Source organism: Myotis daubentonii, chromosome X (genome assembly GCF_963259705.1).
Source record: "Myotis daubentonii chromosome X, mMyoDau2.1, whole genome shotgun sequence".
Taxonomy (NCBI): domain Eukaryota; kingdom Metazoa; phylum Chordata; class Mammalia; order Chiroptera; family Vespertilionidae; genus Myotis; species Myotis daubentonii.
Genome location: NC_081861.1, coordinates 63,596,515 through 63,622,642, shown reverse-complemented (window position 1 = coordinate 63,622,642; position 26,128 = coordinate 63,596,515). Strand labels below are relative to the sequence as shown.

The following is a 26,128-nucleotide window of genomic DNA, read 5'->3' as shown; positions in this document are numbered from 1 at the left end:
AGTTTACTTAAGCTTGACACTTCCGGGCGATCTTCTACTCCATTGGTGTTCTCAGTCACTTCCAGTTGCTTGCCAAATCATACTGGCTTGGTTTTTGCAATGACTTTTACATCTGTTTCCTCAAATGTCCTCTAGGTGCTCTTGCCCTAGTTTCGACAATATCCCTCTCTAGTTGTTTCTTGTAGGATACTAAAATAGCCTGCTAACTGGTCTTCCTCCTGTCCTTCAGGTTTTGCCTGTTCTAGTCCAATAAAGCCCTATTAATGATCAGAAACATTCCTTTTCCAAAGCACCAAATAGGCCCTGATGTTTTCAGACAATTATTTTACACATTTCAACTCCAGTCCCTCAGCTGTGCTCCTAGATGACTATTTCACACCTGTACTTTGATGTTCAATCCTCAGAACTCTTACTTATCTTTATACTCTGCTGATGACCTTGCTGCTTAATTTACTGAAGCAATCAGAAGAAAACTTCCACCACCATATATATCTACCCAACTTTTAGTACCTGCACTCACATAGTTTATCTTGCTACCTGTCACCATAGGTGAACTTTTTATGTTCCAAATCCCTCCATTTGTGTATAAGGTTCCATTCCTTTTCAACTACTCAGGGACATTGCCCCAATAATTTTTCTCCTCTGTCTTCTGCCATTCCAAGCAGCATACAACCTGTCTCATTTTACAAAACCTTTTCTTGACCTTATCTCCCTTGCCAGCTACTGCTTTATTTTTACTCTCCTTTGAAGCAAAATACCTCGCTTAATTTTGTTTATATTGATTGCTTCTGATTTCTCACCTCTCACTTTCTCTCCTAAACTTACTCCAGCCAGGCTTCCACCTCACCATTCCATCAAAACTGTTACCAAGGTCACCAAAGATCTTTATGCTGCTGAATCCCACTCTCAGTTCTCAGTCTCATCTTGATTGACTTATCAGCAGCATTTGATGCAGTTGATCATTCTCTTCGATTTAAAATATTCCCCTCTCCACCTCCCAACATTGATTTTATTTCCTCTCCTGTCTTTGAAATGCGTGACAAGAAATAAGTTACTTTAACATTGCCGATACAATTATTTGGAATTTCTGGGTAATGATATATTTTGGTGAAACTTGGTGAAAGCTTAAATAATGAGAGGCAATCCTATCTAATAAAAGAGTAATATGCAAATTAACCCTCAGTCTGTCACAAAGATGGCGGCAGCCATGGAGCTGGAGTGAGCAGGAGGCTTGTTTGCCCCCTGCGATGGAGGAAGCCAAGCTTCCGGCCTGCCCTGGCCAGCCCTGAGCTCCACTCAAGGCTACAAAGTTTCAATTATAGAAGATAAATAAATCCCAGATACCTGCTTCCAACTGGCCTGTCCTCCGCTCAAGGAGGGGCTGGGAACATGGGTTGCCAGGGGCAACCCAGGCTTCCAGTGGGACCAAGGCTACAAAGTTTCAATTATAGAAGTTAAATAAATCCCAGATACCTGCTTCCAGCCCGCGGCCGTGGCCAGCCTGAAAACGGCCATCAACCCCTCACCCAGACTGGCCAGGCACCCCAGTGGGGACCCCCACCCTGAAGGGTGTGTGACCAGCTGCAAACAGCCCTCAGCCCCTCACCCAGGCTGGCCAGGCACCCCAGTGGGGACCCCAACCCTGAAGGGTGTGTGACCAGCTGCAAACAGCCATCATCCCCTCACCCAGGCTGGCCAAGCACCCCAGTGGGGAACCCCACCCTGAAGGGTGTGAGACCAGCTGCAAACAGCCATCAGCCCCTCATCCAGGATGGCCAGGCACCCCAGTGGGGACCCCCATCCTGATCCGGAACACACTTCAGGGCAAACCAGCCGGCCCCCTCCCATGCACCAGGCCTCTATCCTATATAATAAAAGGGTGATATGCAAACTGACCCTAACAGCAGAAACACTGGGAATGACTGGTCACTATGACACACACTGACCACCAGGGGGGCAGATGCTCAATGCAGGAGATGCCCCCTGGTGGTCAGTGTGCTCCCACAGGGGGAGCTCTGCTCAGCCACAAGCCAGGCTGATGGCTGACAGCACAGCGGTGGTGGCGGGAGCCTCTCCCGCCTCCTCAGCAGCACTAAGGATGTCCGACTGCAGCTTAGGCCTGCTCCCCGCTGGCAAGTGGACATCCCCTGAGGGCTCCTGGGCTGCCAGAGGGATGTCTGTCTGCCGGCTTAGGCCCGATCCCTTGGGGAGCGGGCCTAAACCAGCAGATGGACAACCCCCGAGGGGTCCCAAACTGTGAGAGGGCACAGGCCGGGGTGAGGGACACCCCTGAGTGCACAAATTTTTGTCCACTGGGCCTCTAGTATTCAACTATAAGCCTATCTTACTCTGATCATTGAAACTTGTTATGCCTGAGGATCATGTCTATAACAGTATTTCTCATTGTACAGACTTGTAGATGTAGATATCAGGGATATTCAGCTAAAACTTTAGTTATTGCAGGACATGTTTTTTTTTAAGTATTGACTTTTATTTGATTATAAGAAGTCTTATTTAGTTACTAATAATTCATTTAAAAAATCGCTTGGCTCTTTAGAGCTAAGTAAAATCATGAAATGAGTATCATTAACTAAAAGATCTGAGTGGTTAGGTTTTACTTTACTAGTGTATATTAGCAGATTACGAATGTTTCATTGAATGTCATCTATGCATTGTATGTCATCTTTTATATTGTGGATACTCAATCAAACAATAATGGACATATCTTCTGAGCAATGGTATCAGTGTCTATTGCTGATAGATTTAAAGCTCCAAATTTGAAACTTTTAGGTGATTGCTCATTTTATAGAGCACAAGCAACTTATTAGCTGTGTGTCTTCAGTAGTTTGTAAAAGTGAATTTTGTTCTTAGAGTATGGTCACTGACTATTAATTGAAAATTAGGAAGTATTTATTTTTTTATTTGTTTGTTTTAAATTTATCTTTATTGTTGAAAGTATTACAGATGTTCCCCCTTTTCCCCCTTGCACTCCTCCAAGGAGGTGTTTCTTTGATTAAAACTTTCGATAATAAAAACAGCCACTTGTTTTTATATGATTTTTATCATTACCTGCATGGGGTAAATTAAAATTGCTCTTTAAGGTTCCTCTTCCCCTGCTCGCCCAAAGTCATGTTTTCAAATCTTACACAAATGGGTAAAAGTAGTGGAACCAAAACAACAATACTGCTTCCACATTTTGGGGGGATAACTTTAAAGGATGACTGGACTATATAGTAGTAGTACATATCATCTCTAACCCAAATTCAAATTTGAATAAGGTTCATATTAGTAGCATTTCTCATGTTAATCAGAGGCATTTTTAATTTTCTTTAAGTAGTGTTGGTGACATATCTCCTCCCTGACACTTTAAATGTAAGGAAATAAAAAATGCTATACTTGAGCAACTACTCAACATTTTAAGCTTACTGAGACTAACTAAACTGGTTTTTGTACATTGAGTATACTGGTTAAGGACTGCTAAATATTTAATAGTGATGATTTATTTTTACCCAAATTGAATTAATGCAGTTAGAACAAGGAATAAATATGTTGTAACATTCACATTTGCTTTTGAATATTGTTGCTCTTTTGTATGCAGTTGTTCTTTTTAGGGGGAGCTAGAGGAGGTGGTAGGGGATTTCCATTTTAAGCTTAAAAATAAACATTGAGTCTTCAAGTTGGAATTTAATTTCCATTAGCTAGCACAAGGATCTACTGAGTGGAGATCCAGCTTGCACTGGTGACATTGGATTCATATAAATATGTCAATAAGGACTTCATTCTAATAAAGGTAATTAAGTAGTTTGGTTATATGCAAAAAATGAGACTATGATGATTTATTATTAATTTCTAGACACAGTTCATTTCAAATTTATTTATTAATAACAATGTTTAACATATGATTCCATGTGCAAATTTGATGTTTTATACTTTGTTGCTATTCAGCAATTTATATTAATGTATTTTGCATTTTGTCATAATTTAATAAGAATATAGTTATATGCAACAAATGCTAAGGTATCTGTTCCATATTCCATCTGATATAACTCTGATAAATAATACTACAGCTTTTAATTTTGTTCTCTCACTTTTGCCTTTCATTAGTTAAGAGAATAGCTGAATCTAGGTGGTGTGCTTTAGCCCAAGTGTGCTTATTCACCGCTGACTACTTTCATGGGCTTCTTTCTCACTCAACACCTGTTTTGTAGGAGTTGGTTAGCTTGGGTGAGACCCTTTTAGTGCTCTCAACATAAATTATGTTAATTAATGGTTAAGATAGATTTAAAAAAATTATTGGTAAAGTAGATCCTAAAATGTATAATAAGCCATGGAAATAGTTTTCAGAAGTGATTAGATCCCTAGAAATTGTCTAGATAGCTTAATTTCCATTGGCTACATTTTCATTTCAGCATCCTTACTCCATATCATTAGACTGAGAAAACTCCAGCATCATTTCTAGTCAACACAGACTCTTAAGAAAAGCTTAGGAAGGAGGAGCAAAATTTACCCAATAAACAGGTCTAAAAGATAACTAAATGTGCCTCACTTTTTAATTTCCTTTCCAAGTATAATTCTCCTCACCAAAGGTTTTACAACTGACAGAATAGTAGGCTAGGAGTCCCATGAAGAGAAGTTAAAGGTACTAGGTTTGCAAATTTGTTCTGATTGTAACTGGTAAACTCCACAGTTCACTGCTTCTTTTCTTGGTTTGTTCATAGAAATGTTTTCCAAAATATTTTTAAGGTTTGAAAGGTTCTATTAGTATCGATTGCCAATGCATTTTCACAACCATTTATTTATATGGGCAATATGCCAGGTCCTATGCTACATGCTGGTGGTACAAAGTTGGATGCAACACCTCCTTTCCCCCCACAGAGCTCAGAGTTTAGTCAGGGAGACAAGCAAGTAAAAAGCCAATTTCCATGGTATTAGAACATTTTTGAGTGGACTACTGTGGATACTTAAAACCAGTGCCAGGGGCTCAGGGAGGAAACATTCAAGACCTGAATATGCTATGAAACCCAGTGCCACTTCTGAATTTTCAGTCTTTATTTCTTAAAGCATTGAAGCATTCTCAAGTTTGAACGATTTAGTTCATTGAAGCTCAATGCCTTTTATGTGCCAGGCAGTGTTCTAAGCTCTGGGGAGAGAGAGCAGAGAACGACATAAAGAAAATCCCTCCAGTTAGCTTATGTTCTAATAGGGGTGACATAGCAGAACACAAGGTGTACTTGTGAGGAAGAAAAAGCAAAGACAAATGTGTGTCATGGAGAACTTTGACAACTCTCTATTGAAAGCCAGATATTTTATTAAGTACAGGGAATAGAAAGATGACAAAGATGCCAGCCTTGCCTGTAGGATTTCATTTTGTATGACTCACAGGGTAAGAATTGTTTTTATATATTTAACAATTTTTGAAATAGGTTTTTATTGATTTTAGAGAGAGAGGCAGGGAGAGATAGAAACACTAATGAGAGAGAAACATCGATCAGCTGCCTCCTGCACACCCTCTACTAAGGATCGAGCCTACAACCTAGGCATGTGCCCTGACCTGGATTCCAGCTGGCAACCTTTCAGTGTATGTGATGACACCCAACCAACTGGGCCATGCCAGCCAGGGCTTTTTTTTATATTTTTAAATGGTTGGGGGGGGAATCAAAGAAGATGTTTTCAGGGCAGATGAAAATTATATGAAATTCAGTGTTCACAAATAAAGTCTTATTGGACCCAGTCATGGCCATTTGTTTACATATTGTCCATGGCTCCCTTTGTGCTACAACTGCAGAGTTGAGTAGCTGTGACAAAGACCCTTTGACCTTCAGAGCCTAAACATTTACTGTCTGATCCTTTACAGAAAAACTTTCTCAACTTCTGGACTAGTGTAGTAGTCTCTAACTTCATATCCTGTGGGGAAGGGGGCAAAAGTAGGTCAATAATAATAATCTATAATAATAAAAGCATAATATGCTTATTAGACCGGACAGCTGAATGACCTTCTGGACGTCATTCCGGCTGGATGAAGCCATGGTGGCGGGGACCGAGGCAGATGTGGTTAGGGGCAACCAGGCAAGCAGGTAGGCAGTTAGGGGTGATCAGGCAGGCAGGCAGAGTGTTTAGGGGCAATCAGGCAGGCAGGCGAGTGGTTGCGGGTGATCAGGCAGGCAGGCAGAGAGGTTAGGGGCAATCAGGAAGGCAGGCAGGTGAGCAGTTAGGAGCCAGTGCTCCCAGATTGTGAGAGGGTGCAGGACCGGCTGAGGGAAACCCCTCTCCTGTGCATGAATTTTGTGTACTGGGCCTCTATTAATAATAATATGTAATACAATAATAAATAAATAACAATAATATACGAATAAACTGGGTTTTGTGTACTCACAACCGTAAACCTACTTTTGCCCATGTTTGAGCAAGTAACCCCAATATATTTTACTTAATAATTATATACATATATGCATGTACTAAGACTATGTACATTATAAAATACATAGTAAAGAATGAGAAAAGCATGACATGAACACGATCTTTCCATGATTTAAAATGAGTTTATTTTATTTATTAATGGCACAAAAGCTTTTTCTGTCATGGTTAATAACTTTTTAGTGAGAACAATGACAATGCCATTTTTTATGTCTTGTTAAAAAAAGACAGTAATTAGAAGGTTTAGTTCCAAGATCATTTTATTTTGATATTTGGTTTGATGTCTGTTGTAGTTGAAACATAAATCTGACAAAGATATGTAGGTCCAAGTGGAACAAGAACATCATTAGCAGCACTTATTAAATCATAGTACTAACTTTTCTCAGTCCGGTCTATGAATCAAGCAAGATTTCCTGCTGAACCATGGCTAGTAAATTTCCATCTTCCTTGATGACAGTCAGTTGTTCTTGCAACTAATCCAGACTGTTACATTTTTATATAAATGGGTTCAAAATTGGCTTTAAAAATGGCTTTGCCAGATGTCATCAGGGACTTGGGCTCTTTGCAAATTTCCTTCTTTATTCTTAATGAGGAGACCCTCATCCCCATTTTTGTCTACTCATGTATGCTCCAGACATTGCTCTAATGCCAGGAAGAGGGAGGAAGAAGTGAACCATACAGGGGTCAAGGAGATGGACCTGGAAGTTGTGTCCACTAATGTGTGTTTTTTCCAATGCCATTTCTTTTAAATAGTTACCTTTTTTTTTTTTACTAATTGTTAAACTATCAAGGGATCACTTGTCTTTTTGTGAGTGAAAAATGCCTAACTCATGTTAAATTTCAGCAGTTTTTAAATGCTTTGTCTTGAGATAACCAGAGCTATCTCTGTAAAGTACAACACATTTTCATGCTTATTTCCTATCTCATTTCAAAATATTGTAACTATTCTATTTTATTTGAAAAAAATGAGCTTTTATAAAAAAAATAGCTACATTCTTGACTCTGTGTGGCACTCTCTGTCCTTTGGTTTTAACTTCTTTCTTGCAATAGCTTGAATTTTGCATGTGGGCTAACCTTACTCAGTAATCATTCCCACTTAGTTTTTTTTTTATTTTTTATAAAGCATCTTTTTATTAAGTAAATCATTTATTTTTGTAACATGTTTTCTCTATTAGATTGCTCCATTAGTGACTCAAAGAAAAGTAGTTTCTATATTTTGTTATTGAAGCAATCTAGAAAATAATATAAGCTGAGTTGTTTAAAAGCAGCTGTATTTTCATTTATATGATAAACCTTTTACACTAAGTAATTTTTCTAATACTTGTTTTAGCAAATTTCCAGCAGTGATTTCTAAGTGTCTCTAATAGTATTTGCTGACAGAGGCATTTGTTCTAGTTTACTGTCATGTTTTTCTGCCTGTATTATTTCAGCTGCTTCTACCAAGTGTTTACCCAACGTCACAGTCACAGACCTTTTGTCTTTTGCTATTCAATTGATTTTAAATGGTCTGTTAAGTTGAGGTGGCTTAAAGTGGGAGTCATCATTGACAATTGATATCCACCCAAATTTCAAAGCTACCTTAATAAATTTTAATCTTGTGGTATCCACTTCTTATTAGCTTTAGATTTTCATTATGTTTACCATATTGTATGACTGATGAACGGCTCAAACATAGAGTAGGAGATAATAAAATCTGGCATTTTCTTGTTCCCTTGTGTTTGCATTACTTGTATTATGTTATTATCCTCAATCTGTTGTCTTTGCAGGAAACTTTTAAAACCACTTTTCCATTGTTTAGGGTGATTTGGTTAAAATTAGATAAAACAAACTACAAATCCACTTAACCAGGTACATGTAAACTGCAGTATGTGCAGTGCAGTGCACTGACAGTGAACAAATAGACATTGCCAATACCCCAGCTTTCCCCTAAGATACCTCAGGTACCATTTGGACCTATGGATCCAGTGAGGGCTCCAGTGTTAAACTCATGTTAAATATTAAAGCTTATTTTCTTGTAGTTTCTGAATACAAATAAATGTCTCACAAACTGCAGTGGATCCTTTATGTAATCTCTTGACTCTGGAAACCACTGGTTGAATGTTAAACTCAGGATTAAGGATTTGGGGGAAGTGAAAATAATATTTTTGTTTTCTAAAATCTAAATATATGTTCTGAATTTACACTCATGATAGTAAAGAGGTATATGTATATGTAAGTATTTAAAGTTGGATCCCTCTAACAGGAGCTGGAAGCAGAATTAGATGAAGAGTTTTTGTGCCATACTCAGTAACATTCACCTAAGATCGTGCTTTTGTTTCCATAATATTTGTAGACATAATGCATTTCAACAATTTTTTTCTTTAACTTTGTTTTCCATCTGAGCTTCTAAATGTTATATGGCTACAGTCTATATAGGTAGAGTTAACTGGATTTTTTTTTAACACATCAGGTAGTTATTTAATGCCAGGTAGAATTGTTCAATTATTTAATTATGTAGAAAATCCCTAATATTTTTATTGGAATTTTAGAAAGAAACATTATTTCTTTTCTGGTTCACAGAAGCTAGAAGAATTAAGGAACTTATCTTTAGAAAAGAATAAATTAAACAAGTGCTGTAAAAGTTTGTTAATTTATAACCTTAGAATAATTAAACATAACTATAACCACTGTTCATGCTAGGACAGATTTTTAGGTACTAGGGTATTATTGGTTCATTCAGGTCCCCTAAACATTGAAGTTAAAAACATACTTGAAAAATTACTGTTGAGAAGCAGAAGGCACAGGGCAAACATTTGATGGTGAAGTCCACTTCAGATTTTAAAACAGGTGGAAAATCAGCCTTAAACTGGGATCAAGGCAAGTTGCAGAAACAAACAATTTATAGAAAATATAGAAATTTATATAAAGAAGGAACAAGTACCACTGCTCTCTTATAGGGAAGGAAGAGTTATAAAAATGTAATTTATCTCTCATAAAGCAAAACAGAAAAACAGTGGAAGATTTAGAGTATGATGTTAGAAGATGAGGAGAAAGTTCTAAAAATTATATTGTCATCTATTTAAAGATATATGGGGTGAGAGAGGGAAAATGAGAGAGAGAATGAGAATGAATGAATGAATGAATGAGAATACTAATGAATGAATAGGCAACTAGTTCAACTTTTAATCTCCGTTGACTCTAATATGGCTTCTTAGTGATAACTTCAAGAATATAGTATTTGCTGAAGAAGTGAAAGAATTTGCTTATAATGGGAAATATAATGGGAAAATTACATCATGACATATGTGGAAGGAGAAAAATGGTTTAATGTTTACAAGTATGGCTTTAAAAATATAAATGGTCAATTACTTAGACTTCAAACAACATTTTAAAAAACTACAAAATACGAATTTCTTCTCATGTATTATAGAAGTGCTAACTAAATCTTAAACATACTAAAAGTTTACTTTTGTGTTTTGAGTACTATCAAAACTCAGTATGTTTAGAAGTAGTTTTATATTTAATTATATTGTTTAGAATTAATATTGAATTATGAGTGCTCTATTTACTTTTATGATTATATTATAAAGCTAGAGTTAATGGATTGGAAGTATTAGCTGCCTAATTAGTAGTATATTTCTTATTTCTATAAAAATAAAATGAGTCATTATTATGGTCTTTTCTGTTCATTTGAATGGTACCTATTCCCAGTCAACCTATGCAGCAGAGTTGTAGGTATAGACCATCTTGATGGCTATAAAGCAAATTAAAGTATTTAGAGAGAAGGTTCTAAATATCACATTGGATCAACAAATATTTATTAACTGCTTAGTGCATTCCAGAAGCTCTGCTCTTTGCTGGGAATACAAAAATATAAAAGACCCAGTTTCTGCCCTCAGTTACCTTTTAGGTTAGGGGACATAGACTTATCAGGTAGTTTCAATTTAAGTGCTGCAATATCAGAATTAATATGAAGAATAGAATGAAGATAGTTATTTCTAAATGAGGTAATTTGGGAAAAATATGAAGAACTAGTGTACGTGTGAGTCATTCATAGATGGATCTGGGTGGGGAGAGTGGGATGAGATGAGATGTGGTTAAAAGAGGGAGAGCGTGGTGAAGATGCAACATTGCAGGCAGAGAGAACAGCATCATGTGTAAAGTAATGGAAGGGTGTGCCAGCATAGTGCATGCAGGAAAACTACAAACAACCTTGCATTATTAAGACAAAGGGTAAGATCAAATGTGGTATAAAAAATGAGACTGAGGAGGCAATACTGACACTAATAGCTAGCATTTTTGAAGGCTAGTTAACGTAAAGGGTGGGGCAAAAGTAGGTTTACAGCTGTTCATTTGGAAAATAATACACTAATAAGTAATGATACCAGAATAAACTCTGTTTTCAGTACTCACAACTGTAAACCTACTTTTGTCCACCCCTGTGCACAGGGCTTGAGGAGCATGATCATGCTTCATCTTGACAACAGTCCTCGGAGGTCTGTAATCTCATATTCCTCTTATTGCCCTGCCTACCTCCATGCAAAATGTTTCTACTCTGATGGCGTGATTTTAGCCATGTGTGCCATTACAACTTGAATGGAGGTTCATTGTAATGTAGAAATGCCACTGGAAGGGGGGAACAAATTCTCTGCCTAGAGACTGCCACCGGTGGCACTACCACACTCTTAGGCCTGGCGGTAAAGTTCACAAATCTAGACACACAATCTTGTTAGTGTCCAGAGTGGATTTAACTTGGGCTATGCAGACTTGTGCTAACCTCATTGCAGGAGACGAATTTAGCCAGAATGTTCTGAGGCAGTAGAGAGATGGCCTAGCATATGTGAGCAGTACTTGGGGTTTTGATGGAAACAAACACAATGTGAGTCAGTAGAACAATGTGCTTGCCAATAAGGTAATAATATCAGATGCTGAATTAATAGAGATATGGTATTTCAAGATGAAGGAGGTGGAAGTCCTTGCTTGTATTTGTCAAACCACAGAATATTTGAGAGAGAGCAATATGGATGCTAAGCCCTGTCACATAAAGATAAGTTGAAGCTGGTAGGTGTACTTTATCCTGAAGGAGAGAAGGCTGCCTTCAAATCAGATTTACATGGTTGTTGAGTTTATTTCCTCTGTCCTATCTGACTGCCATCTCTCTTAGTTCAGACTCTTACTAGTATCATTAGTCAATTGAATTACTTTAATAGCCCAAATTATGGAATATAAGAGAATCCACTAAACTCCGGCTAGTTTAAATAGAAAAAAAATGCTATTAAGATATATTAGTTAGCTCTCTTAAACAAGATGGGTTGCAGAAACAGGCTCCAGATATCATTATAGGAATAAATTCCAGAACCACACAACTGAAATACAGTCCGAACAAGGAGCTATTGCTACCCCAAATACACTTGATCAAAGTGTCATGATGCAAAAGATGTGGCTGCTGCCGTCAGTTCCATAACAACATCCCCTCTCTTGCCATCCACGCCAGCAAAATGGATGGCTTACTAGTGGCCTACTTCCTTACTTAGTTCACTTCTGAATCTACACCTCCTATAATTGCCTTTCATTGGTGGAAACTCAGCCACATGACTGTACCCTAGTTATAAGGGAGACTGGCAAAATGTAGTTTCTATAGATTCTTCCTTGGCGAGGTGGGACTGACACTGTGAGGTGTAATAAAGGTAGTGGGCATGTGCAAATGCTGTTGGGCAGCCACACATGACAGCAGACCACTGTTGTCTCCTTGCCTTCTCTCAGATTTTCCTAATCCTTTAAGACCTGAATTCTGGTGAAGACTTCTCTGACTATTCCATCTGTCCTCTGTTTCCCAAGCATCATATACATTCCTCTATTATAATTATTTCTTAACATATCCATTTTCCAAACTTGACCATGGGCTATTATTTTTATTTAAGAAAGATGGCATTGTCCTAAGTGCTTCATAAATAAATAACCCATTTAATTTGTGGGTACAAACAGACTTTCAAATTTGCACTCCCCTAGACCGAGCAAAGCTCCGGGTGCATGGTATGTGTCCAGTAAATAAGTGGTTCACAAATTAGAAAGTACATATTTCACATCCAGGCGTCTAAAGGAAACCTTAGCAAAAATCACAATACCCTAAGTTAGGGTGGGCCGCCTGCTGAGGTAGTGAGTTCCCTGTTAGTTGAAGTTGACACAGAACATAGATGAGTATCTGTGGACTACATCAAAAGTGCTATCTGACTTCGTGTTTGTGATTTTTGGTTCAACTGTGTTAAATCTCGCCTATGAGAGAGAAAGAGAAGAAAAATGTGTTCTGCCTTCAAGTAAGTCATTAACAAGTATGACATACAAATGAGAAATAAGATGATAAGATAGGAAATGTAGGGATAGAGGCAGTGATAAAGGTGATAGGAGGAGCGATCATGTATATATACACTAGATTTATAAGAATTGTCATAGGAGTCACTGCAGTGGGTACAAATGCAGGTCGTGAGATTCTGGCTGACACTGCAGTTACTATTTAAGAGATAAGTGTAGTTTGATTACTTTTCATGGATCCTTTGTGGGGGTTTTTATTCCCACATTGTCACATATCTCTCTGTTAAATAACCAGTATTTTTCTTTGACCATTAGTTTACTTGATTAAAAAAAACAGTAATGGCCAGAATTACTAAGAGAATAAAAGGATAAAAAATCAATTAAAATTGAGGTACAATTTACATATCATTAAGTCTGCCCTCTAAAAGTGTTCAATGTGTTTTTTAAGTATATTCAAAGACTTGTATAACCATCACAACAGTGTTTAGAATATTTATATCACCTGAGAAAGAAACGCTGTACACATTAGCAGTCATACCCCAATCTGCCCATCCCCTCCTCCCCGGGCCTTGGCAACCGCTAATCCACTTTCTGTCTCTATAGAATTGCCTCTTCTGGACATTTAATATAAATGGAATCATATAACATGTGTGTTTTGTGACTGGCTTCTTTCACTTAGCATAATGTGATTTCTTGGTTCATGCATGTAAGAGTATTTCATTCCTGTTTATGGCTACATAACATTCACTTGTATGGACATATTACATTTGTTTATCCATTCATCTTACTTGATGGACATTTGGATTGTCTCCACTCATTGGTGATGCTGCACTGAACATTCATGTACACATTTTTGTGGATATGTTTTTATTTCTTTTGGGTATAACCTGGGTCATGTGATAACTCTATGTGTAACTTTTTGAGGAACTACTAGACTGTTTTCCAAAGTAGCTGCATCATATCACATTCTCAACTTCTCCACATACAAACCAACATTTACTGAACCTCGAACAATGTGTTCTTATAACAACATTTTCCCCTCCAATGAGGGATTTTTGTTATCCCATTATAGGTAATTATATTTCTACCTCTTTTTTTCCCCCAAATCCAGTAACTTCTTATGAATTAACAGGATATATATATATATATATATATATATATATATATATATATATAGTAATATATATATTAAGTAATATATATGTTAAGTAATATATAAATTACTTTTAATTTACTGTTAATTTATACATAATAGATTTACTGTTTATTTATAAACCATATTTGCTCCTCTAAATAGTAGTGATCCTAGGGGAGCATATAGAAAATAATAAAGTATGTGTTTGGTAGTTATTATATTTATTTTTGTTATTGGGGCAAATAAATAGCTTTGCTAAGGCTGTATGATGTATATCTATGCTATAAACTGCCAATTTATTCATTGGGATAGTTAAAATTGTTCCTTTCTGCTCATTATTTGACTAGGTAGAAATATGAGCCATGAATATATGGTAGATTTTATATAAGATTACAGTATCTAGAGTGGAAAATAATAGCAAAGGATCCACAAAAATAATAAATATTAATATTTATTCATCACTTTTGAAACTCTTAAGCAGAAATTTGCTAATGCTCTCCAAAATGTTCTTTCTAACAGGAGGACATGAACCTCAATGAAGAACGAAAAGCTCCTTTACGAAACAAAGATTTTACCACCAAGCACGAGATGGTTGTCCAGTATATTTCTGCTACAGCCAAATCTGTAAGTAGTGAGTCTTTCCTGGCACCAACATAATAAGCTTAGCATTATCTGCTTAAAAATAAACCGCAGATCTTCAAGTTCTTGCCTCACTGTACTCATATAGCCTATTTGGGAAAAAATTATACAAGTGTTTTTATACATTTAGTGTATGTGTGTGTGTGTATATATATATATTTTTTTTAAAGTGTTCAAAATTAGAGAGAATTCCATTATAAACAGGACAAACTAAAGATAGAAGGCTCTGAGTTAAACCAGTGAGTCTTGGGATGGAGGTTTTGTGTGCTTACTAAAAACTGACAACAATTTGCAGGTATTCCATTTAATATACAGTTTGTTACATGAACATTTCAGATTTTGAGATTGAAGACACAAATATAGCCTAATCATAAGCTTTGACTAAGTTTACACTAATGCTACATGCCTTGGTCTGCTTGCATGAATATTTTAACAATATTTTTAATAGGCAATTTTGCTTCTTCATTATTTTACATGATACTATGTAAACTACCTTGTAATTGTTATTGTACAGCTTAATTTGATAAAGAAGGTTGCTTAATAGGAGCTTTAATAAGATCTGTGTGAGTTTCAAAATATTTGAAAGTGGGGTTCATTTGCAAAGACTTATCAGAAGGAAAAACACAATTTTTTGATGGAATAGTTGCTTTCTTCACATCTTAAGGTGCTTTCAAAAATAGTCTCCAGGGTAGTGTGTTTTTTTTTAATAAAAAAGTATTTTTGAAATGGGTAAATGCATTGTTTATGTACCTATAAAGAAAACCCTTTTCTCATTTAGATATCATAAAATCACTATGTATGTATATATTACATATATGTGTGTATGCACACACACAAACACACAGTGATTTTAGGTATGGTATGTATATTATATGTGTGTGTATATATATATATACACACATATATGTATATATAAATATATATAAATATAAATATATATATATACACATACGCACATATATATGCATTTACATGCATATTTTAAATTTATAAAGCTGACCAGAGAAGAAAAGAGTTCTTCATTGGAAAAGTATATTCTAAAATTATTTGGCTCTCCTATTAATGCTATTTCAGTTAGTAATTGCAGTGGCAATTGCTGATGCATTTTGCCCTGAATTCCACGATCATATTGATTCCATATTATACTTTAAGCAAGCTAAATCCGAATGCCGAACTATTTAAACATAACGCATTGCAGCTCTGCCAGAGCAGAACAACAGCATGTTTTTTAATTTGCTTCTGGTATCCAAGGGCAGAAATATGTTTCAAGTGATAAGTGAAATTTGCCATGAGCGTCGTTTTCAATAGAATTAGGTGATGCATAGGGTTTTACTTTGAAATTCTGATGAATCTCTTCTCATTTTGCACTCAAGTTATTGTTCACAGTAAAATGCTTTAGGAAGATGCAGGGTGTACATTCAGTGTTATTTTTCAAATACCTAAAGGCAAATACAGGAGTAAATCTATATAACCAAATCTGAGTGCAAAGTACGGATAATAATATATGAATAATCATGCCATATTTTTAATGAGATGATTTCGTTAGTGTTTCCGGTTCATTTATTGTTGTTTTGGTTGTGTAAGTGGGGCTGAATATAATGAAGATTATATGAAGCTCTTCTTCACCTTTTGATTTTCACTCTGTCGCTATGTAGAACTTGTCATTTTTTCTCATATTGTTTCCTTTTCAAATGACCAAAGAAATGCACAATTTAAGTCATACACTCATTTTTCAGATTAAAATGCTAAAATTTGGGGAAATGTGCAATGAGCTCTCTTGAATTGCTTTATTCAAAAAATAGAAATTGAATATTTCTCAAAAGACATTGAAAATTCTATGTTTAAGCCAGGCGTTCACCTCAAAGTCAGTACTGTAACTCTTTATTATATGACCTTTGTTTCATTCAACATACATATGAGCACCTGACACATGTCCAGCACTTTCATTAGAGTTCCAAGAGTATACGTTTTATTTGCTAATATTTTTCAAGGAGCAAATATTATGGTGAAAGAAAGCCTGTTGATAAGCATGTTTTAAAGCTCCCTCACCTTGGGGAACCATTAATTAGTACTGTGTTTTCTGTTGTTAAAATAAAGAAAATTGCTTATGTAATTTCTTTATGAAGATGAGAGGAATGCCATTCAGTGACAAACAATTCTCTTACCTTTTGACCTCTTCATGATTATGACAATAAAATTTCCATAAATTATAACCTATGGCTGTTTACCTATGTGTAACCAAGGTTTCCATCCTGCTTGCATATCTTATACATTGTTATGCTTACTTTTTCATTATATTGATACACTGCTTAAAAATGTTTTCTCTTGTAAAGTAAGCAGGATTCTAACCACTTCTTTATGAAAATTATTTATAAGTAGTCAAAACTTTCATCTTGAAGTAAAAATAAGTTAAGGGCTAGAGTCCCTGGTGGAAAAATGTTTTATAGTCACATGTAAAACTTGTGAGAATTGCAGTTAAATTGAGACATAAATTGTGCATTTCCCCCTTTAACACCTGCATTAGTCATTTTCTATGGCATTGAACACAAACAACATGTGAGCTCAAAAGGAAATGTCCATCATCCTCCTGGGTGCCTGTAAGGACAGTAAAGCAAAATGAAACTGTACATAGGTATGTGCTCAAAACCTGTTTCTAAAGCAAACCAGAGACTATTGTTTAATTAACGGGGCTAAAATTAGCATGGAATCAGAGAATATAAAGGAAATTAAAAGATGATAATGAAAACTATTGCTTAGTTTTTCCCCTTTCAAGTCCCACAATAGAGAATGTTGCATTGTGTGAATATTAAAGGAAGAAGTAGCTTGAGTAACTGTCAGAGATGAATGAACTTTAACTCAGGGAACAGAGAAGAGCATTTCCTCTGCACCAACCCGGCTGGCTTGCTTATTGTAGCCTGCGCAGTTCTGGACCTGACCTCAGATAGCTGGTACACATAGGTCATTTGGCCCCAAATAAACTGGAAGAGTCTATATTTTAAACACCAACATATGTTTTCAGAACTGGAAAACCAAGCTTTGTGAACATTTCAAATGTAGTCATACCAATTCATAATCCTGAAACAGGGCAGAATACATCAGTGGTTTGGAGGGCATCTTGCATGTTATATCAGAACAGCTTATTTTGGCAGTTATGAGGAAAAATTAGTCACTGAAATCCTAACCTTAGCTTGCCACATGCCAATGTCCATATTAGAATATTAAGAAGCAAGTTTATTTCTAACTTAAATCACAATCTTTAAAGTTGATATTTTAAAATATGTAAAATTATATTTTTGAAGACATGTGAGCCCTTGACAGGTATCATTGAAAAAAAAGATCTCAATAGGAAATAATTTCAAATAGTGATACCAAATACATCTATAGATTTTTTTAGATTGACCTGTATAATAAGCAGTTAAAGTTTCAGTATAGCTGTGTGTGTGTGTGTGTGTGTGTGTGTGTGTGTGTGTGTGTGTGTGTTTGTATACATGTATTATGGCTTTGCTCTTGCCATTATAGGTATTTTCTTTCTCAGGTCTTCTTTTCCAGGCGTGATCTGGATTTGGTGAAACACCTGAACCCAAACATGACCAAACCAGTTTTTCTTAGTTTTCCTCTGCCAATCTTAACTGTTCGCTTCAGCTAAATGCAGTCGTTTTTCAATCTGAGTGAATCATTAAATGGGCCATACCCTGTTCATTTTCCTGGGTATAGACCTACCTTAATTGTTAAGACAGGCTGGCATTCTTTTTAAGTCTCATGTCTGTGCTAAATAAACAAGGGACAAATACATAAGACTTTTGTCTTTTTGGAGGGAGGAAATAATTTAGGTCAATAGCATATCTTTCAATTCAGAGGACTGTTAATGGCACCAAAGAGGCTTTTATTCAACTAAATGATCACTGCCTGTAAATAGTCTGTTGAGTGAATATTTAAGAAAGCTGCTTCTCTCTCTGGAGATTCATGGATTCCTCTAAAATTATTTACTTGGAAACTGTCATTATTGTTTCGTATCTTGTGGTAGCCTATTCAATTTAGGATTCCTACTGGAATTTCAATTATATTTGATTTTTTAAGTACTAGCTGAAAAATAGAACACATATTGATAACAACTTCTATCAGATTAATGGTTTTAGATTGTGGGTTAGCATTTTTTGGACATTGCTTGATATTCACGTGTAGAATTCTGGTAACAGTGGTTTGATTTATGTTTGGATTTTGGCATTAAATTATGTTTAAGACTTTGATTTTACTTCTTTTTAAAACACAATTCTGCCTCTCAGAAATTCTCTTGTCTCTTATCCATTAGGAAAAGCTCAGTCCAACTTACAATTTTGAACTGTTCCTTCCTTATGAATATCTGCATGTTTAGATATAAAATGCTTCTTTGTCTTCATATGATATGGAAAAATCTGATCTTAGAAATGCTAAGATGACCTAGAAAACTAAAATCATAAGCAATCTCTCTTCTTTGTAATTTTCAAGTATAATACAAAATATTATAAACTTTAAATTTATAATAATATAAAATATTCCAGTTTTCAACCTAACTTTCATTTCTTAACTTAGTACACGATGTTGAATGCAACATTTATATTCTAAAATACCCTATTTCAACATTAAGGTTTTAACAGGGGAAAGGAAAAAAACGAGCAATATTTGGGAAAAAGTAATTTTCTATTGATAAGTTTTGGAGGAGCTGTGGGCTGGTAAAATATCTGATGCCTAATTACACTTAATCTTGTATTACTTGGTGTTTTGATTGCACTATATGAGAATCCCATCACAGTACATTTAAAATAAAACACACCTCAAATTGTAATAATTTTTGGGGGGGAAACCTTATTCCACAGACTTTACACATTTTTGAAATGTGGTAGAAATGAATACTGATATATATTTTTTAGTTTGTAGAACTAAAGTATTAAGAGCATACATAGGGTTAGCTATTTACTAATTTACTAAACACAACTTGTGTAAAAAGCTTCTAATTACTAATACTGTTGCTGTTTGTTTTTGTTTTTGTTTTACACCATAACCACTCTTCATCGACCACTGCATGCAGATAGTTGGAAGTAAAGTTACGGTGAGTACAAAAGATGTGTTTTACCTTTAGATGTGAATTTGTGCTTTTTGGAATTGAGTGACTTTTGCTTATTGTATTTTATATGCTTGGTTTTTCTTTTGGTGTATATTTTACCAAAGCAGTCAGATGAATACTATGATTGGGTGGTTAAAATTTAGCTATGATAAGTATTTTTTCTGTGGTCTTGGAAAATGTTTTAGAACTAGAACACGCTTGTATATTTTGTCTTAGAAAGTTTTACTTTTTTTTAGAATTGTGCTTGTGTCAGTCTTTATGATTCTGATAAAATTGCATGTTGTATCTCAGTCTCTCAGGATGGCAGGGGAAGGACTCCTAAAATGTTGGTTTATGTGACCCGGAATTCTTATTAAAATGCCTCGCTGTGATTTAATATCACTGAGCACATAGCGTAATGAAAACAATCCTTGATGTTCAGTCAGGAAGTCTAGGTGCCTGTCTTTGTTGGATACTACTAATGGGCTCTGTGACTTTGGGCAAGTCATATAATTTCACTGTGACTCAGGTATCAAATAGATAAATTGAAGTGATTGGCTTATCTTATCTTTTTAAAAATAGTTTATTGGTTTTTAGAGAGAGAGAAAGGGGTGAGAGAGAGAGGAAACATTAATGTGAGACTGTAACATCCATCAGTTGCCTCCTACATGCCCCCTACTGCAGGGGATCTAGCTGCAACCCTGGCAGGTCCCCTGGCCAGGAATGGGACCAGCAACCTTTTGGTGCACTGGACGATGCCCAACCAACTGAGCCACACTGAATAGGGCATATTATCTTTTAAGACTCTGTTGCTGTCTTTTAAAAGTGTTCTATTCAAAGCACTGTATTTCAATGTTATAATTACGCTAGAGGCCTGGTGCATGACATTCGTGCACTGGGGGTGTGGGGGTCCCTCAGCCTGACCTGCACCCTCTCCAATCTGGGAGCCCTCAGGGGAGCCCTCTCCAATCCGGGAGTTTCTGTCTGTCTTTGAAATCATATGAGCGAATTGTGTGAGACCCCAACTCAGTTTGGTTTGTTGCTCACAGAATAATGGAGGCATTTTTTTTTTCTTTGCTTCATTGGTGGAGATGTCCTGGCAGTTTTAGGATATCTTCCCTTTAATTTTTCCTAGACACTCTGATTTTACTTATGTGTCTCACCTTTGCTTTCCCTCCATCCCCCACCACAACAGTAACTTGCTCCAGGCTCACTTTGCTCTAGTATCTAGGAGATCCGTCTGCCACCAGAACTACGATTCCCAGAATTCCTGGTGCTCCCTGTGCTCTGGGCTTCAGCTTCAGGTCCTGGGGCTGCCACCAGAACTACTATTCCCAGAATTCCTGATGCTCCCCGTGCTCTTGGTTTTCCCTTCCTGCTCTGTCTCTGTCCCATGGCCTCCCACTCTGCCAAGTCCTCCAAGCCGCTGGCACTCCAGCTCTGCTCTCTGCCCAGTGGCTTGGGGGGGCATGGCTCCCTCGGTCGCTGGGAGCAACTGAGGGAGCCACATCCCCCCAAGCCTCTGGCTCTCCTGATCTGCTCTCAACCTGGTGGCTTGGGGAGAGCAACCGAGGGAGCCACGTCCCCCCAATCTGCCAGCTCTCCTGTTCTGCTCTCCTCCTGGCGCCTCTGTATGCAAATTAAGCCGCCATCTTTACCGGGTTAATTTGCATACTCACTCCTGATTGGCTGGTGGCCGTAGTGGAGGGTCAGTCAATTTACATATGTCTCTTTTATTATATAGGATGATACACTATTGCATAATACACCAAAATGCCCTGTATTGTAATTGAGAGCTGTCTGTAATCACCTTGCCTTCATGACTAAGCAGTCTGTAGGAGGAAACATCTTTAACATCACCATGTATCTAGAATAGTGAATGTGTCTAATATTTGTTTTGCTTTAAAATTTTGCTTTCTTCTTTTCCCTTTTGTAATTCAAAGTGACATCTAGGGGGAAAAAGCCATCAATCTTTCAGGATAATTGAAGAAATCAGCACATATTTCATTAGTGCTTGTTATGTGCCAAGAACTGTGCTAGGTGCATTGATGACTGGAAAATAAGAATGAGATAAGACCTTTTAGTTTCAATAATATATGTTGAAATAATTAAACCTTCCATTGAGCATGCTGATTGTAGATGTACAGCATGTCCTCGAGTAACGTTGTTTTGTTCAGCATCGTTTCATTATGACATTGATGAGATACTGTAGGAACTTAACTCTTGTTTATATCAATTAGTCTGTGTAAAAATTGGTTTCATTATATGTCATCTCACTTAAAATTAAAGTTTCCAAGAACCTATGGATGATGTTAAATGAGGACTTATTGTAATAGAAATTCATATGCAGGAGAGAGAAGTAGGGTTAGAGTAATTAGAGAAAATTCCTTGAAAATTTCTGAACTTAAATTGATGGCTGGGAGTGGACTAGGGAGGGGAGACTATGGAAGCTACCAGATTAGGGTAGTAATATTCAATGCAAAAGTTTAGAGGAAGAACCAAATCGTGTTGGGGGTTGGGGCAGGGAAGGGGAAAGCAAGAGATGAGGCTGAGTTTGCTAGAACAAAGAATGTATATTGTAAAGAATAAAAAATCAATTTGAAAGAGGATCTCAAAGTCCTGGCAGAATATTAGAAATTAGTTTGAGCTAAGTTCAGCAGGGTTTAAGAAAAATAAATTTGAAAGTAGGTAGGCTGGATTAGGCAAATGGTTCTCAAACTTGAAAGTGTAACAAACTGCAGTTTTTGTCCTTTATGGGGATACAAGAACTCTGCATTTCGTACCAAGCACCACAGGCAGTTCTGTTAAGGTAGGCTGAGGAGCACACTTTGAGAAATGCTGGATTATGATGGAGAGAGATTTGTTCGGGGGGCTACCCAGGAGACATGTGTGTGAGTCAGTGAGGACCTGTATTGTACTGCAGGGTAGATTTAGATGGGTGGGGTTAAATCATGGAGTTTTGTGTGATAAAGGAATCTTGAACTTATTTGAATGTGAGCAGGAACCAGCCTATATTTCTGATCTTGGCACCATAAACAATCCCAATGGCCTATGCTAGAAACCAGTGAAATACTACAGATTCCACCACATCCAATTACCAACTTCTATGACTGTTTTCTCTAAGTAACTCTTAACTCTCTCCCCTAATAACCTATACCACAGCCCCCTTAGTTCGGAGTCATCATTTCCCACACCAATAACTTCCCTGCCTAGTGGGTAGTCTCTCCCAGTCTTTGTTCTCTCATTGGGCTCCTGCATGTTCTACACTGTGACCAGAGATCGTGTTTCCCTCTTAAAACTTTCAGACGGCTCCCTCTTGGCCTTTGTCACCTTATCCCTGCATCCTTTCTAATTTCATCTCCAGCTGCATAGTACATGTGCCTGCCATCTGGCTATATAGCAGCTCTTAGAAATCCCTTAACATCCTATTCTTTAATACTTTTAAATCAAGCATATTCTATTTCTTTGAGCTGGAATGCCCTTTTCTTTTCCAACTTGCCCAGCAAGCTCCTAAATATCTATTCAAATTAAGCTTCATGTCAATCATCAGAGAAGCTGTCCTAGATAACTCCTTCCTTCCCATAGCACTGTGTATATAACTGTATTATAATATTGAACATATTTTAATAAATCATTTATATGTCTTCCCCAATGAACATCGCTCCTGCTCTCAAAACGCTAGGTCTAATGGGGAAGACAGACAGGTAAACACAATAAAGGCAGGGTCTGAAGATGCAATGTAATAAAAGTTGCAAAGTGGCAGGCCAATAGGCTGTATATGGTTCATGGAAAAGTTTCATTTTGTCTGAGAATGTTTAGAAAGACAGTATGAGATGGGTGTTATGATTGATCTGCAATATAAACTATTTCATATCCATTGTCTATGACCTGCTTCTCACACTGGAGTTTGCAAACCCTTCGATAAAGGAAACCATAGGAATCAGCTTCCAGAGGAAGTGATGAGGGATTAGTTCTACAAGTTTAGATGGGAGGCGTCCCTAAAGGGAGACGTTTTTGTTGTTGTCTTAAGACTAGAGAGAGGAGTGGACAAATAGTATTTACAGTCACTCTGGTGAAAGTCAGGTACAAATGGCCTTAATTTTCATGGTCTCATTAATTTTCAAAAGAGGAGAATGTTTGTTCATTGATAAAATGGGCAGGTTAGAATTTCATAGAACTGTTGCAGAGAGAAGAATTTCTAGAATAACCACTTTAAGAATCATAGTTACCTAGAAATTACATACTTTGGTCAAAAAAGTGAGTGATAGAGAAGCCAGAATGAAATTGGAAAGGTGGAATATGTAATGAACGGGTCGGCCTGACCCTGTCTTTCTTTTGTCTCTTCGGTGTTGATCAGGAGCAGAAATGGAGGCATTTGAGGCCCTCCTGATCTTGAACTACTGCCACTTGTGCTTTTCACTCTTCCCCTTTATCAATTTTACTTTAAAAAGCAGGCTGCAAAACTGCCTGTTACCTTAACATAACCAACCTCTCAGCCTCATGCAGTCTTGCTTCTGACTTTGCTTATCTGATTTTTTTGTTTTATTTTGTTTTGTGTGTTTGGGTTTTTTTTTGCATGGAACGTTTCCCTTCGTTTGTCCACATTCTGCCCCTCCTCTATGGCTCTTCCATGAAACCTAGCCTGAGTCCCACCTCCATCCCCTAACAATTTCTCTGAAATTTTGTAGCACTTTCTTTTCTTCTATCTCTTATGGAATCACTTTCTACCTCATCTTATACTTTCTATTACATTTTATGTTCCTTAAGGGCTTCTCTTATAATACTCCTATTTTACTTTATAGCAGTGATTTTCAACATTTTATGTCTTATGGCACACATAAACTAATTACTAAAATTCTGCTGCACGCCAAAAAATATATTTTTGCCAGTCTGACAAAAAAAAAATAGGTGTAGTTTTGATTCATTCACATCAGATGGCTATTGTTGTGTTGGATGTTGTCATTTTTAAATTTGACAATCCTAGGGAAAAGAGGTCAGTGCCCCCGACTAAATAGTCAGGTACTGCATGTTTTATTTTATTTATTTAGTTATTTATTTTTAAATATATTTTATTGATTTTTTACAGAGAGGAAGGAAGAGGGATAGAGGGTTAGAAACATAGATGAGAGAGAAACATTGATCAGCTTCCTCCTGCACACTCCCAACTGGGGATGTGTCCGCAACCAAGGTACATGCCCTTGACCGGAATCAAACTCGGGACCCTTGAATCCGCAGGCTGATGCTCTATCCACTGAGCCAAACCAATTAGGGCGATACTGTATGTTTTAAAAATTCTCAAGGCACACCAGTGTGCTATGGCACACTGGTTGAAATCACTGCTTTATAGTAATATATGCCTTGAATAATACTGTCACTCTATGGGTCTGTCTTTTTATTACTGTAGTATAGACTCTGTGAAGGGATGCATGGGTTTACAGGCAAATAGACCTGGGTTCAGATTCCCATTCTATTATATACTAGCTATGTGACCCTAGATAATTTACTTAACCTCTCTGAATCTCAGTGTTCCCTTCCATAAAGTGAGGATAATAGTACTAAATTCAGGATGGTTTTGGATCTTAGTGCTTATATTTAACATATAAAGAAGCTTACAAATAGTAGGTCCAAATTATATTTTTTGTTAAGTATATTTGATTCTTCAAAAAACTTGGTATGGAAAACATAAAAACAGGAAGAGGACACAATAATATTAGATAAATATTAGATGAGCTGCCTTTTTTATTGGTGAAGTATTCAAGGTGTGTGCTATTTGATAGCACTTATTTTGGACCAAGAATGGTGATGAGGGTTAGCTGGATGGATAAGGGAGAATGCTTCACCTGCTTATTGGAAGCTATGTGTTATGTGGCGTAGATTATTGTTGAGCTTTGAGAAAAAATTTATATGTGGTCTCAAGATAATATTCAGAAAGTTATTTTAAACATTTAGTAAAATAGTTGAATACTTGTTATAGATACGATCCCTGCAGGGAAATGATAAAATATCTTCCTGTAGATATCTTAAAGTGGCAAAAGAGAATTTGGAATAGAAAGAACTGAATGGCTTTTTTAATAGCTTCTAATTCTAAATAACTGTTGTACAACTTTTTGAACCAAAATATATTGTTTTTATTATTTAGTAACACATTGCATAAAACAGATTTAGAAAACAGTGAAAATGGTTGATTTGATTTCACTGCAAGCTAAGAAAAATTTATCCACAGATTGAAAAATCCCTATTCCTCTGTGGGAGAAAAAAAAAGAATTGACATGATTACACACGGTAATTAGAAAATAGAATTATAGTGACCAGACCTTACAATGTTAAATATAAGGTAATTTAATATGACATAAATAATTGAGTGCCTACTGCTGCAGTAGGATGTTTTTTGGGATAGTGTTTTTTTGGCATTAGAAAGACCTGAATTTGAATCTCTGATTCAGCACTCATTCATTCCCGGTGATCTTGTTAGCCTCTCTGGCCACAGTTGGCATTCTTTTCTGAACAAAGAGTTACTGGTTATCTATTATATGCCAGATACTATTCTAGCTGTTCATATGATGAACCATAAT

At 36.6% G+C, this 26,128-nt stretch overlaps 1 protein-coding gene across 5 annotated transcripts in view; it reads left to right on the top strand.

Annotated features, from left to right (window-relative positions):
• DIAPH2 (diaphanous related formin 2) overlaps window positions 1–26,128 on the top strand; it is a 936,081-nt gene that overhangs the window by 63,066 nt on the left and 846,887 nt on the right. For 4 of the 5 annotated variants that reach the window (XM_059679396.1, XM_059679394.1, XM_059679398.1 and 1 more), the window contains 2 exons: window positions 14,357–14,461; window positions 19,542–19,562. In XM_059679396.1, coding sequence (XP_059535379.1) covers window positions 14,357–14,461; window positions 19,542–19,562 — 126 coding nt within the window. The remainder of the gene's footprint in view (window positions 1–14,356; window positions 14,462–19,541; window positions 19,563–26,128) is intronic. The other variant, XM_059679395.1, reaches the window with a different exon arrangement.